Source organism: Setaria italica, chromosome III (genome assembly GCF_000263155.2).
Source record: "Setaria italica strain Yugu1 chromosome III, Setaria_italica_v2.0, whole genome shotgun sequence".
Taxonomy (NCBI): Eukaryota; Viridiplantae; Streptophyta; class Magnoliopsida; order Poales; family Poaceae; genus Setaria; species Setaria italica.
The window spans coordinates 24,747,678-24,762,017 of NC_028452.1; the positions used below are offsets into that span (position 1 = coordinate 24,747,678).

Genomic DNA, 14,340 nt, shown 5'->3' on the forward strand with positions numbered 1-14,340 from the left:
TGGGACGTGCAAACCTTCTCTGGGATGACTACCCTTTTTGCTAATGCTTGTTTATGATGGCGTCAACAAACATTAGTTGAGTCCACGCTTGCACAACTTATTACTACTAATAACAAATTTAATTCTTCACTGATGTTATATATGCTGTCATGAAAGCTAGCTGCATATATATGCTGTCAAATTTATATCCATGATGTAGCATATTATATTTTTTTCCCCAGCGTGATACGTTGTGTTCTGACTTCAAGCTTATCATATATCTCAAAATCATTAGCGCCATGATGCAGTTGATTTGATGAGCATAAAATACGTATCGTCTAGCATAATCTCGCTCGAAGAATATAATGCATGATCCGTGGGGATTATATGTTATTTGGTTTACCATATTACATATCATACGAGGACTGTTGCCTGCTGTTCAGGGTCATATGCTTCTCATTTGCTGTTCAGGATCATATCAAACCTTATTTTAAATCGAATACTATATACTCCCTCCGTCCCAAAAAGAATGACGCTTTGGTATTTAAAATTTATCAAAAAGAATGATGTTTTGGGATTTAAATCTTATGCATGTATAATTTGACGTGTTGATCTCATGCATGCATGATTAAATGGAAACATATTTTCTCCATTTTCTATATGCAAACTAAACTAACTAAGGATACATGCGTCTTTTTCATTCACCCCTAATCTGTCTGAAAAATCGTAGAAAGTTATTCTTTTTGGGACGGAGGAAGTATGCGTCAATATGCCGAAGTAAGTCGCGGTTATCGTACGGTCAAACATTTCAATAATGAAGCTTAAGATGGAATAGACTACCAAGGGAATTTGTTAATGGGGTTGTCTCTATCTGCTTTCATACCAATGAGCTAATCTTTCCTTTTCTTTTGATTTCTCATTAGTCCATCGGAAGAGCTAGTGGGGAGGAGGATTAGAAAAACATATCTTCTCGGGCCACTAAACCATTCTAAGAAAAGGGGTTGGACGGCGTCAAGCTGTTAGAAGAGTATACTCCATGGTATCGTCTAGTACTCCTTATTTAATTTTATTATGGAGCGCTACAGTATATAAGGATTGCGTTAACTAGATACGCACTATATGCAAAATGAGTGGAAAATATGCCAGCCATAGCGAGTGCTCCGAACCATCACGCAAAAATAAAATTGGTTTGGGTTAGTGACGATGCTCATTAGCTTAACCAAAACGCTATAGCATAAAAAAAATAGTTTTTACTAACACTACTAGCACATTTGCTGCACTGCCAAACTTAAACCACTACAATAAGACACAATCTTTTTAATATATAGTTTCAGCACTTGTGAAATTTTTTGTGACTAGGGTATATTTGTGCACATTTGATATTAGCTGATGATCCAACTCTTATCTCCAATAGCTGGCTTACAACACGCACCGTGTACCTAAAAGTTTCAAAAGGCAGGAAACAGAAGAGAGAGGATTCTAGACGAGAGAAAAAAAAAAAAGGAGCACAACCGGCAGGCGGCATGCCAAGAAAGGAAAGGAAACCCGTGTCCCAAACCCATATCATGAGCCACATATCACTGGACTGTCTCGCACTGTCAACACCTAATAATCCCCCACCTCCCTATCGATATCTCCTTTTAGCACGGCCAGCTAAGCCTGTCTAGCGAGCACACGGAGAATAGCGTCAAGATGATGCATCTTTTTCACGAGTGATCACGAGCAGAGAGATCATACGAACATCGGGAAGCCATCAGCCACGGCATGTGCGGCAAACAGTCGCCGGATCGCGGGCGAAATCTGGCTCCAACATCTCCTCTCCAAATCGGCACGCAACACGCGGCGGAATGGAAGGGAAGTCGTCGCCCGGCGTCAAATCAGCCGAGGGAATCAAATCAAAGCGGGCGCGGTTGCCGGAGGCCGGCGATCGCAACGTCGCCGGGAAGTCAGAGCTCTCAGGTGCAGTGGCCGCCTAATTAAGCACCACCGCTGGTCCGGTCGCCACAGAGAATCTCGTCGTCTCCTCTTCCCTGCACGCGGTGACCAAAATATCTGGGCCCGTCGCGTCCCTCCTCCGGCCACGTGGATCGGAGCTCGTGGGGGCCGCCGGGCCGGGGCCGGCACGCTGGTCGTCAGGCGAAGGACGCCACGCCACGAAGCGCGGAGCCACACGTCCCGGCAACGCCAGCGGGGCGGCGGTATGGCCATGTCAGCGCGCTGCCGGCGCGTGCAGTCGTTCAGTCCACACGTGGGGCGCGGGAGCCCGGGAAATGACGCTTCTGTCCTTCATTGCCTGTTTTTAAATTAAGAAAAAAGGGTTATAATTAGGGTAACAGAGCCACGTCAAAACTGGTTAAAGGTTGCAGAGCTTCGTGTGGCCGCGCTGTGCGATCTTGTGGTGGCGAGCTTCTCGTCAGGTGATACCGTTGAATATTCTTGCTGCTTTTAGATAATGTTATCATCTTCTTTCCGATAAGTTGGAACAGGTCGATATAAGCATTAAACAATCATATCAACGGTTTCCTGGATAGGTTTTAGTATTGCTCGGATGCCAACGATCATCGTGGGCTTCGAGTTTTTCATGTGTCTTGCAACATGGGATTCAGCGCGGTGTGATTTCATCTGCATTAGAAAAACTGCAACAGGCAAACGTAACAAAAAGCTTTTTTACGATGTACCAGTGGTACTGCGTACTTTCTTTTCTTATCCTTCTTAAAAAAGAATGAAGTAGATTTACACATAATTAAAAGGACATCATAGTAATTTTTCACTATTTTTTTACTTGATCCCACCAAATTGATACTTCTCTTTGGTACTTCACTCTGTGATACTTCACAAGGTACTTCACGGTACTTCCTTTATTTCCACTGTTCGATTTCGCATGTCATTTTTTCAAGCAATCTAAAATTTCTGATAAGGAAATCTGAGACCTACGTGAACTATTTGGCAACTGAGAAAAAAGATTATTGAAAAATTACACGGAACATTTCTTTTCTTTTCTTTTTTGGCTAGAGTAAATTGCTCCAAGCCAAGTCAGTTTCCACTCTCGAGTATCCAGTTTTAGGTATTTCTCCACATGGACGATGATGTTACTTAGGGTCTGTTTGGCAACCATGTGTTAAAGTTTAACACCTGTCACATCGGATGTTTGGATGCTAATTAGGAGTATTAAACATAGGCTAATTATAAAACTAATTGCACAGATGGAGTGTAATTCACGAGACGAATCTATTAAGCCTAATTAGTCCATGATTTGACAACGTGGTGCTACAGTAACTAATTGCTAATGATGGATTAATTAGGCTTAATAGATTCATCTCGCGAATTAGCACAGGGTTCTGCAATTAGTTTTATAATTAGCTCATGTTTAGTTCTCCTAATTAGCATCCGAACATCCGATGTGACACTGTTAAAGTTTAACACCTCGTATCCAAACACCCCCAGCCTTATGTGCGTGTCTTTATTAAAAGAAGAATTATATATGTTCTTTAATGCTACAAACCGTATTATCACTTATCTCATCGATAAGCCACACCTTTATTCTTTTCTGCACTTTTCTTCAGAAGGACACACACATTGTTCCTTTACACTCACAATCCAAGAAGATTGAGCATAAGCAAAATAAATAATGATATCTAAAGGAATGGATGAAAATGTCTAGTGACTTAAAAAAACTACAATAAAGTTTGTAGTTTCAACATTTTAGTGTACTACATAAGAGCTAAGGAAAGTGTTGAAATGTTTCTCAATTTTTGAAATCTATTTTTTTCAGTTGTCACTAAATTATTCCACCCAATGTTTTTTCAGGTGGCTCGGTTGGTTTTCATGTTTAACCCTCATTTATCATATATTTTACTATTTTTAATGGTCTAATATATGGCAAAACTATGTATGCTGGACAGAGGGCACTAGGAAAAGAAAGAAAGCACTAACAGAAAAAGTGGGGGAAGGAATAAAAAAATCCATCATTTTTAGATGGTGAAATAGATCAAAAGAGAATGTGGATGAAGCAAGAGGGAAAAAGTAGAAATTTAATCTTAAAGTAAGACCACAAGAGTCATCCAAAGAACAAAACCTATAGAAAGGTAAGTTACATATTCCGTCGTCTTCTTTTGGCATGGTTCCTTAGAAACGGAAAGAATTTTTCGTGTTCTAGGGTGTTCTACAATTCCAATGCTTCAAGAGATTATATACCAGGCGGTCTTCCGGATTTTGTTGTGCTACCACGTTTGCCGAAATTCAGAGATGCAATAAAACGCTACTGCACAATATACCTTCGTTCACAACCCACATGGAGCCGAGTAATTCTCACACAAGTCTCTTCCCCCTCCAAAGTCCAAACATGAGTTGGAGACGAATTAATCGGCCTCGCCCACGGGCCCTACAGCAAAACAAAAGGCACATTCTACCCCCTAACACATCACCGAAAAGGAGAGGAATGGATGGGCTTATCCGTCATAAGTGCAGAGCAGAGCAGGAGCAGCCACGCGAACCCGCGTCCGTGCCCCAAGCCAAGGAATGTTGCTGTGCAAGCGACGGCCCGACGCACGGCTCGCTGACTCGCCCGGCTTCCCCTGCGCCCACGGCTCTCCTTCCCACCTCTTCTTCCTCCTCTCGCCTCCTCCACACCCCTTTAAAAGCTCCGTCCAAGCTTTCACCCCACTCCACACCACAATTCACACGACCCTCTCCTTCCTTCCTTCCCTTGGTTCCCGTCCAATCCCCCTGCTTTCTTTATCCCTCCCGTTGCTGATCAAGAACTTGCTTTCTTGCTCTGTTCGATCGTCCTGGGCTTGGTTCTTGCCGCGTGAGAGCTCAAGCAGCGTGTCCTTTTCGCTTCCGCTTGATCCGGCCTTGCCCATCCACTTCAATCCAATCGAAACTCCTTTCTTGATCCCAAAGGGACGAGAAAGATCCAGGAGAAACGACGACGGCATAAAAATCCGGAGACAACGGCCATGGCCATGCGGCCAGTTGGTGCTCTGTTGTTTTCCATGAGCACCGCCGTACCATCCGCTTAAGGGACCAATCATCATCTTCATCTGTTCTTGGTAGCACCTGAACAACTCGGGCCTCGACCAATCAATCGCCGTCAGAACAAGATAAAGAGCTGGTAGCAGAAGCTCTTTGCACCAGAGGAGAGAATGCGGCAGATCTCATCGCTGCTGCAGGGCCTGGCCCGGTCGCTGTCGGTGGGGAGGGAGAGGAGAGGGGACGGCGGCGGCGGCGAAGGCAAGGCCGCCGCGCCGGCGGTGCTGAGGTCGTCCGGCACGGTGTGGGGCGAGGGCTCGGAGACGTTCGCCGCCGTCTGCTCGCGACGCGGCGAGAAGGGCACCAACCAGGACTGCTCCATCGTCTGGGAGGTCAGCAACCTCTATCTCTCGCTCTCCCTTTTTTCTCTTGCGGCTCTGCTCTTTGGTGCTCTGCTCCTGATGCTTCCTAAATTTCGCGCTCTCTCTGTTTTTTTTTGTCAAAATCATTGGCGACATGAAGTTGTGATTGCACGTGATATCACAAAACGCCTAGTTGGTGGAAGGAGCACAAATTTCCTAGGAATTGAATGGAAACTGTTGATTCTGGAAAATTGTTTTTGCACAAAATCTGGAAAATTCTCGTAGGGGCTCATTTATGTGTTCTATGGAAGAAAGCAAGAGCTTTTCGCTGTGCTTGTGTACTGAACCTTGAACCTTGACTTGTCTTTCCGTTGCTCACCTCTCACCAAATTAATAATTTATTTATTCATTTTTTTTTAGCCTCAGAGAGGTGTTTCAGTTCATTTTGTGCTCCTAAAAAATAGCTAAAAATGAACCCAAAGTAATATTTGTTTCTTAATTTCACTGAGCACCTAGGCCATGTTTAGTTACTCCCAACTTCCAACTTTGACACTATGCAAAAAGAAGATTCCCCATCACATCAAACTTGCGGTACATGTATGGAGTACTAAATGTAGATGAAATTAAAAAGTAATTGTACAGTTTTGTTGTACTTTACGAGACGAATCTTTTGAGCCTAATTAGTTAATATTTGGACAATAATTCACAAATACAAACGAAACGCTACAGTGTGCTACAGTGCTGTAACAGTAATTTGGCACCTCCCAAATTGGCCAACTAAACAAGGCCCTAAATGAATTGTGTGGTATGTATTGTCCTGAGCTTAGTCCAGTGATAAGGTCAAAATATTCAGGGAGGCTGGAGGCATAGGTATTGGAGCACGAGTCTGGTGTTTCCTTTTGGCTTTCTAGGGCTTTCCTTATCTCTGTTCTCTGACAAGAGAGATGTGCCATACGTGTCCCGATTAGCTCAAGGAGCAAGGTGTTTGTTTCTGAAGATAGCCCTTCTCAGCTCTTGGTATCTGAACCCAAAAGCTGCAGCTTTGGGTTGTTAAACGTACTGCCTAAGATGGAAAGTTGGCCACATCACGTAGTAGAGTACCACACATGTATTCTTGAGAGTTCTTCGTGGACTACATCCTTGTTGGCATGCTAGTGCCCTGAATTAATACCACTATATTTCCTTTTCTTTTCAAGATGGTATTTCTGTGCTGCCTAACTAATTTGCCTTTTTTTAATTCTGCAACCCAAGCCATCCAATAGAGTGAGGACAACCATGACCTACTGCTCGGTAGCTCATCAAATGGTTGGTTTGGTTCAGTCGGTTGTGTGTGATGTCACACTGGAATCTTAAATTGTCAATTATCATGTAATGATTGTACAGCATAAGATTAACAATCCCCTTTAAAAGCTGAACCACAACATATAATGACAAACCCGGACAGGACATTCCCCGTAAAGAATCAGATCACATTCACACCATCAGCTGGCAAACACCATATGCAAAGAGGAACCCGCAACATCTTGGGCGGTGCTTCAATTTTTACCACTCAGATCAACTTGCACAGTTATAAAAATTTGAAATTGGAGAAAAATAGAAGAATTTCACACAGCTAGCACCTTTCTTATGAGAAAGTAAAACTTTCTACAAAATTCTTGTGTTCTGAACAGAACTTGTTCTCAAATGCCATCATCTGTTCAGGGATTCGGGTGCCAGGAGGACACCATCTTCTGCGGTATCTTCGACGGGCACGGCCCGTGGGGCCACTACGTGGCCAAGGCCGTGCGCGACTCGCTGCCGCCGTCGCTGCTGTGCCACTGGCAGGAGGCCCTCACGCTGGCGTCGCTCATCGACGGCGAGAAGAGGCTCAGCGACTGCCGGTTCGACCTCTGGAAGCAGTCCTACGTGGCCGCCTGCGCCGCTGTCGACGACGAGCTCCGCCGCAGCCGCCGCCTCGACGCTGTCTACAGCGGCTGCACCGCGCTGTCCGTCGTCAAGCAGGGGGACCTCATGGTCATCGCCAACGTCGGCGACTCCCGGGCTGTCCTGGCAACCACGTCCGACGACGGCACCGTCGCCGCCGTCCAGCTCACCGTCGACTTCAAGCCCAACCTGCCTCGTAAGTCGCTGCTATCTTCCTGGCCATTCTTGTGAGATGTGAACTGCGACGGCGGCCGTTGCTGACGCTGTGTTCTGGAACGTGATTTGTGCAGAGGAGAAGGAGCGTATCCGGCGGTGCAACGGCCAGGTGTACTGCCTCGCCGACGAGCCTGGCGTGTACCGTGTCTGGAAGCCCACCCAGGACTCGCCGGGGCTCGCCATGTCGCGCGCCTTCGGCGACTACTCCGTCAAGGACTACGGCGTCATCTCGGCGCCGGAGGTGACGCAGAGGAGGATCAGCAGCAGGGACCAGTTCGCCATCCTCGCCACCGACGGGGTACGAACAAGAGACGTCTTGAATTCTATGCCTTTCCATTTCAGCACACGGTGGTGAGTGCCTGATGGCTGACGATGACGAACATGAACTTTTTCCGGCAGGTGTGGGACGTGCTCTCGAACGAGGAGGCCGTGCAGATCGTGGCGGGGACGCCGGAGAGGGGGAAGGCGGCGAAGCGGCTGGTTGAGTGCGCCGTCCGCGCGTGGAGGCGCAAGCGGCGGGGCATCGCCGTCGACGACTGCTCGGCGATCTGCCTCTTCTTCCACTCGCCACCGTCGTAGCAGGCGTGCGCGACACGTAGACGTGCCTGATCAATCGACGTCAACAAAATGCACATCTCAAGACTACGAGCATCGTGCCCGTCGCGTTCGTGGTAGGGAGTGCAGTTGTCGCCGTCAACGATTCAGAACGTGCAGCTCGTCGCATGATCGCGACGCTGCACGGTTCAGACTTGCAGCTGGTGGATGACCGAACCAAAAAAAAAAATCTCCGGCTTTCACACCGGATTGTCAAGATGTACGAGAACGAACATCAGCCACCAGAAAAGTGGGGAAAAAGATGCATTTTGTCCTCATTTTCAGTGTATGGCTCTGAATTCCTGTTATGAAGGCAAATAGTCGCGATTATAGATGCACATCAATCACGATTTGGTCACAAATCACATGTTTGGCGCCATCCGCCCAGCAAATCGTAATCTTAGATCTCCTGCAATTAAGCACCGTGCATTATTTGGCAAGTCATGGGACACACCAGCTCACCAGCTGTTTGATTTGATACGCTTGAAGAGCATGAAAGTTATATCAGTGGTAGCTACGAGAGTCGTCGTCTAATCAGCCACCGTAGCGGCTTTTGAGCGATTCAGGAGGTTCCTCTTCCATGATGCCAGCTCCAGTACTGGCCAAATATTCTCTTATTGTGGTTTTCCGGTCGCCAAGATAAGTGTGGTCTAAGAAGTTGCTGTATGCTGGTTCTCCCAGATTTTTCGCAGCGAGAACACTGAAACGCAATTAAAATCATGTAAGAATATAGATAAAAATATCAATAGCATCATGCTTCTACACACCTCGCACAGTATCGAATAGTTATTATGTGGTGGAATAAAAATGTGTTGCTATTGGATAACTGAAATGTTCAAAGCAATGATTTCCCTTTGCTTCAGAAATGTGTTTGCTTTCAGATGTCATCAAGCAATGATGTCATTTTTCCTTGAGAAATGTCTCTTGCTTTGAGATGTCATAATATCAACAATGTGCTATGAAAGGGAGAGCAGATAATATACATACCCTAACTTTTTGAAACAAAATATGTACCCAACTTACTGATATGTGCATGGGTAAATCCAGTAATCTTATTCCAATTTTATCAGATGTTGACTTGAGCCCTTTTTTATGCCAGTTAAAAATTTATCCAAGAGATGAAAGAAACCACTGAATATATTGTTTAACATTATATCTTTGAATAGCAAATACTCACCAATGTCTAAGGTATAAACGACATGGTAAAATATCATCTCTCCATATTTTATCAATGTTGTAACGTCCATAGCGCTGGTTATATATTTCCTTGCTTCCTGTAGGAGGAACAGTCAAAGTTTCAATATGTAATTGACTTCGGAATTAAATACAATTTGGTATGGTCTCAAGTAATTCCCTAAAAGTAACTTATATCTATATAGAAATATGTTTTGATTTGCCATAAAAAAATGAGGAAAAAAGTTCAGCATAAAGCTTTGTTAATCACCATAAACTTTATTTGAGTGGGATTCAAATTATCAAAAATGTCTACCTTAACTGCAATCTAGTGGTATTGCCATCCAGTTTCTAACTTACAGATCATTCACACCCAAAAAGACAAGGTGTCCGGGATTGTAGTTGAGGTCACTGCTAAAATGTGTTTGTATACAAAAGGGATCTAGATAAACTCAAGAACAGATTATCATTTCCTTGATTCCTTCAAAGCATAAATAACTATTCCTACCAAATATGATCAACAGTTGAAGTGTACTCATAGCACACAGACATGGACGTTACAGAACCAGTTAAAAATAGTTGGGAAAAATGAAGACATAAATTCAACCTTGGCATCTCTCCTGGAAATATTCTTCATCGCTGTAGCGTGCACAGACAACCTAACCGACAAATTCCACCAAGACAAAGAATAACTTTGATTGCAGGAGGCAGAAGCAAAGATCAAAAAGAAAACTGCAGCTATAATTTCAGATGCAGAGTGGGAGTACTTACTGCCCGATTTGTAAAAGGCACTCCATCCAATCCTTCAGGAACGACCTGACAACACATGGAAACACAAACAGAAGCAGCAACAAACACTTGTCAAGAAGTAGTCCAAATTATGGGTTGGACTGAATAATCTATACTCCAAGCATCTTCAGACTCAGCAATTGAACATCTAAAGAGGATGCTACAACATTTATCAAAATAGGCACGACTGGCAATCATGAAATGAATTAGCTGGTCACCCACCGCAAGAAATCTAAACTCATGTTCCCTCTCGATAAATGCTGGCACCTGCAAATGTTATGAATTTTCAGCTCTCACTAAAAAGGAGCTCAGGAACGGTCCATTAGTTTTCCCTTGAACAAATATGAAATTTTAGAGAAAACTACAGTACCTCCTCCTCATTGATTTCGAAAACAGTGACTACTATCAGTTCCCCCTCACATGGCTCCACGCTTAAGCTTGAGAATTCCTACAAATCACACAATACTATAGTGAAAAAGGAGAACATTATGGAAACGAAAACAGATCAGAAATGTAACTTTCTCGGAGTACATACTGGACTCTACAATAACAAACATAATCCAATGTCAAACCATTGGATCTCAACAAAACGTCTAGTTTGTTTTCCTCCAGGACCAGGATCATAGATGTTCATGCTCATGTTACAAATTAATAAGAACATACATGAGTCAAAACAGACGTAATGCTTAAATCTTGTTCGAAATCCTAGCCTTTTATTGTCAAATGTTATTGCACCAGACACCAGTATTGCAATTTTTTATTACTCCATATAGGCAAAGTTGAGAGAGAGGGTTCAGAGCAACTAACTGTAGGGCAGAAACTAAAACTACAGGTTGAATTCACAAAAGTCGAAGTGTGTATAGTTCGACGCATTACTCCGCTACATAGGGAATTAGGGATTGCCCAAAATCCTAAACAGGAAGTAGCATTTGTGGTGCAGGACAAGAAGAGACTGTGGGACATAGCCGTACAAATTTTGCAAGGGCCACACTTCATGCAGAAATGCAGGATTAGTGAGCTCATCCAAGTATCCAAGACATCCATATGGTCTAATCGAAATTTCTTCTATGAGTCAGAGTTACAAACTGCAACCGCTATGCTGACAATTCGAGCAGAGAAAGCCCGGGGGCACCTTGGTGGCCTCGACGGCGATGCCGCGCTCGAAGAAGATGGGTGCGGAGTGGGCGAAGACCCGCCGGAACCCCCGCAGTGCCGCCACGCGGAAGCCCTCCAGTTCCGGGAACGTGCTCCTCGCGCTCCGCTCTGCCACCAATCAGGAGCCTAGAAAGCGTCAGGCACACCAGGTTCAGGGCTCTTGTGGTTTACTACCAGCGGCTGCGGGCGGAGCTTCGCTCACCGGAGAGGAGGGAGCCGAAGCCTACGACGGAGATTCGGCCGCCGGGGGCGGCGACGGCGGCGAAGTCAGCGGGGCAAGTGAGCTCGGGGAAGGAGCCGCCGGCGGCGCCACCGGCTGCGGCCGCCTCAGTGGGAGGAGGCATGGCCCGGCTCCGGCGAGTGGTCGGCGACGAGGACTCCGGCGGGCGGCGGAAACGGAGGCGGGCAGCGGGGAAGGGGAGAGCAGGTGGGAGAAGGGTGGAGCGTCGGGGACCGTCCGATGTTGATCGGACGGCTGCGGATGGCCCCAGGCGAGGATGCGCAAGAGCACGCATTAGGCGGCTGCGGCGAAGGATCTGATTATTCCGATGGCGCAAGTGGGTCGGCTCCGACTCCGAATGGCTTTGGTAGAGCCCACAAGCCATTTCTTTAGCTCGTGCTCTAGTGAATTGAATCTCTTGTGGAAATGATTCTGTCTAGATAAATGACACCAGACAGATAACTCATTCATACTTCAGTCCTCAAAATTTTTTCCTTCCTTATTTGACACTGCTTCAACTTTTGTTTCCAAATTGACACTCTGACGAAGTTCGGGAAATGTTAAATGCCCTGCGAAAGATAATTTTGCCCCTATGACCCCACCACCCTTCTTCCTCCTCTCCTCCCCCTTCTTTCTCCTCTCCTCCTCCTCCTCGCGCTCCTGGCTACCGCAGCGTGCCTCGCACGCAGGCGCCGAGTCTGCCGCGCCACGCCGTGCCGCTCGCTCGCCTCCGGCAGCCTCTTCCCGACCGGCCGGGGCTCCGACTTGGACTGGTGCTGGGAGTCGCTGCTGACGCTGGGCCTATGGTGCGCGCCCATCGTCACCGGCACCAGAGGCGTGGACGGGTGCTCGCCCGCCTCTGAATCTTCTTCCCTTCGTTGGATTTTCCACGGTTTCCTCGGGATCCCTTGCCGCCAGAACGGCAGCACACGAGGGGAAATAAAAGCTTCAATTTTTCCCCTACCGACGAGTTCCCACTGTCTTGAGCAGCTTGCGCGCGGCCAACGTCGCTGTGGGAGTTTTTCCCAGCAAAAATTAGCCATTTTCGTGGAGCTAAAGGCCGAGCTCGGCGGGGGCTAAACTTCGCATCTTCTTTGCAGCATGGTGGGGGGATTAATCCTTCTCCCGTCAGTCGTTGCCGCTGTATCACCGAGCGGCATGGGGCTCGGCGTGGTGGCGTAGCTGGTGCGCCTGGGTGTGGTGGGCTCGACCTCCGACCACACGTCGGCGATGTCCATCAACCTGTTCATGGCCCTGCTCTGCACTGCTCTACTGCATGTTTTGTTGCTATCCCAGCAAATGCTGCCGGCCGGAGCCCGACGCCGGTGCTGATAATGCTCGTCGATGATTCCTTTAGCTGTGATAGGGGTTGTGCACCGGTGTGGTGATCCTGCTGACGACCAAGGGGAAGAGCTCGCCCATCCTCGCCTTCAGCGAGGACCTCTTCTTCATCTATCTCCTCCCTCCAATCATCTTCAATGCCAGGTAAGCCAAACGACTGTGTGGAGGGGAGCGCGCACCCGTCTGTCGGGCATACATTCATGGGCCCACCAGAAGGTTTGTACAGATCCACATATGGGATGTACATCGAGATGTATCAGACATGAAGGCTACGGTGCAGGATGATGTAGTCTTCATGGAGTCCAAGGGACTAGTCGAGGACAAGGAAACTACTCTTCCTAGTTAGAATAGAACTCTGCAGTCAAATCCGACTAGTACTCTTGTAAAGCAACCGTCATGTAACCCTGCTCCTCCAGTATATAAGGGCGGGTAGAGACCCCCTCAAAACAAGTTCAATCCAATACAATCAAATAACACACCGGACGTAAGGTATTACACGATATAGCGGCCCGAACCTGTCTAAATCGTGTGCCTACGTACACCATCGAGTCTCTGATTTCGGCAACACCCACCAACCAAAACTCTACCTCGGGTACTCCCATGGTAAGTTGCCGGGTTTAAACACCGACAGCTAGCGCGCCAGGTAGAGGAAGTTGCCAAAATTCCCTTTGTGGATTCGATGGCTCAAGTCATGATCAAGCCTGCGATCGCGTTCGAAGCCGGTGCGACGTTCATCTTTGGCTCCTGGGTTTGCATCGTAGACAACGCTGGAAACTTTCACCACTACATCACGAAGGCCCTGGAGAAGAAGCCTGAAGTAATCAACCTTTGTCGTCAAACTACGGAGGAACTCGTCGAGAAATTCAACAAATTTTTTGATCTAACTAAGAGCGAGTTCAAGTACAACCTGGACTCTACATCTACTCGGACTGATTCCCACGAGCAAGCAATCCTTCCATCATGTGAACCAAATCAAACTCTGAGCCTATTCTTGTTCGGACTTCAAAACGCGGCATCAGTCCATCAAGCAGCTTTGTCCAAATTACAATCCGAATTGGAAGTGCTTAAGGACCACAACTTCGATTTCTACTCAGATTCCGTCAAGGAAACTCTTTTAACAGGACCGCAACAGGGCCTGGTAATCACTTCAATACCGCAAGGCAGATTCGTCTACTGGCCAAGCATGAAGCCATCTTTCCTCGCCTAAGACAATGAATCACGCCTCATCGCTCACCTTGATATACTCCCATACCAAGAAGGAACACCCGTGTCGCCTGTCCGTGAAGATGATGGCTCCACAGAAGTCATCACCTCAAGCTCTGGCAGCTATTCCCTAGATATGGAGCTTTTCTCCCTTATCGCAGCAGCTGACAACCAGAGAGGAACCCTCGACAAGAGCGTCACCCAGATGATGTCTCACAAGATGAACTTTCCACCAACGTCGCTGGGGAAGAAACTGAAGGCCAAAGGTCCTGGCGGCGAGCAAGAAATGCATTGAGAGCAGAACAACACCGTCAACTGGCAGAGCAGGTCCCGATCATGAATCTTGACAAAGCATTTGAGGCAGTGCAAACACGGCATCATCGAACACCCTTGGCTATTGTGGCTTCCATTGAC

At 46.8% G+C, this 14,340-nt stretch overlaps 2 protein-coding genes across 2 annotated transcripts; one reads left to right on the forward strand and one right to left on the reverse strand.

The window, feature by feature from the left end:
- The first annotated feature begins 4,526 nt into the window (after positions 1-4,526).
- LOC101777971 (probable protein phosphatase 2C 48) lies at positions 4,527-8,392 on the forward strand. The gene is made up of 4 exons (XM_004962280.4): positions 4,527-5,342; positions 7,014-7,431; positions 7,526-7,749; positions 7,851-8,392. Exons 1-4 carry the CDS (start codon positions 5,124-5,126, stop codon positions 8,028-8,030), a joined length of 1,041 nt encoding a protein of 346 aa, XP_004962337.1. The 5' UTR covers positions 4,527-5,123; the 3' UTR covers positions 8,031-8,392.
- LOC101777552 lies at positions 8,335-11,745 on the reverse strand. Its single transcript, XM_004962279.4, has 8 exons — positions 11,365-11,745; positions 11,140-11,270; positions 10,378-10,455; positions 10,230-10,274; positions 9,990-10,034; positions 9,826-9,877; positions 9,223-9,319; positions 8,335-8,745 (listed from the first exon to the last, which is right to left on the reverse strand). The coding sequence occupies exons 1-8, from the start codon at positions 11,675-11,677 to the stop codon at positions 8,580-8,582; spliced, it is 927 nt and encodes a 308-aa protein (XP_004962336.1). The 5' UTR covers positions 11,678-11,745; the 3' UTR covers positions 8,335-8,579.
- Between the last annotated feature and the right edge of the window lie 2,595 nt (positions 11,746-14,340).

Excerpts from the sequence above, each read along its gene's own strand:
- LOC101777971 (XM_004962280.4), top strand. The coding sequence starts at position 5,124 with ATGCGGCAGATCTCATCGCTGCTGCAGGGCCTGGCCCGGTCGCTGTCG. Across the intron at positions 5,343-7,013 it reads ACTGCTCCATCGTCTGGGAG|GGATTCGGGTGCCAGGAGGA; the intron begins GTCAGCAACCTC and ends TCATCTGTTCAG. Across the intron at positions 7,750-7,850 it reads CCATCCTCGCCACCGACGGG|GTGTGGGACGTGCTCTCGAA; the intron begins GTACGAACAAGA and ends TTTTTCCGGCAG.
- LOC101777552 (XM_004962279.4), bottom strand. The coding sequence starts at position 11,677 with ATGCGTGCTCTTGCGCATCCTCGCCTGGGGCCATCCGCAGCCGTCCGA. Across the intron at positions 10,275-10,377 it reads TCGAAATCAATGAGGAGGAG|GTGCCAGCATTTATCGAGAG; the intron begins GTACTGTAGTTT and ends TAACATTTGCAG. Across the intron at positions 9,320-9,825 it reads TTTCCAGGAGAGATGCCAAG|GAAGCAAGGAAATATATAAC; the intron begins GTTGAATTTATG and ends TTCCTCCTACAG.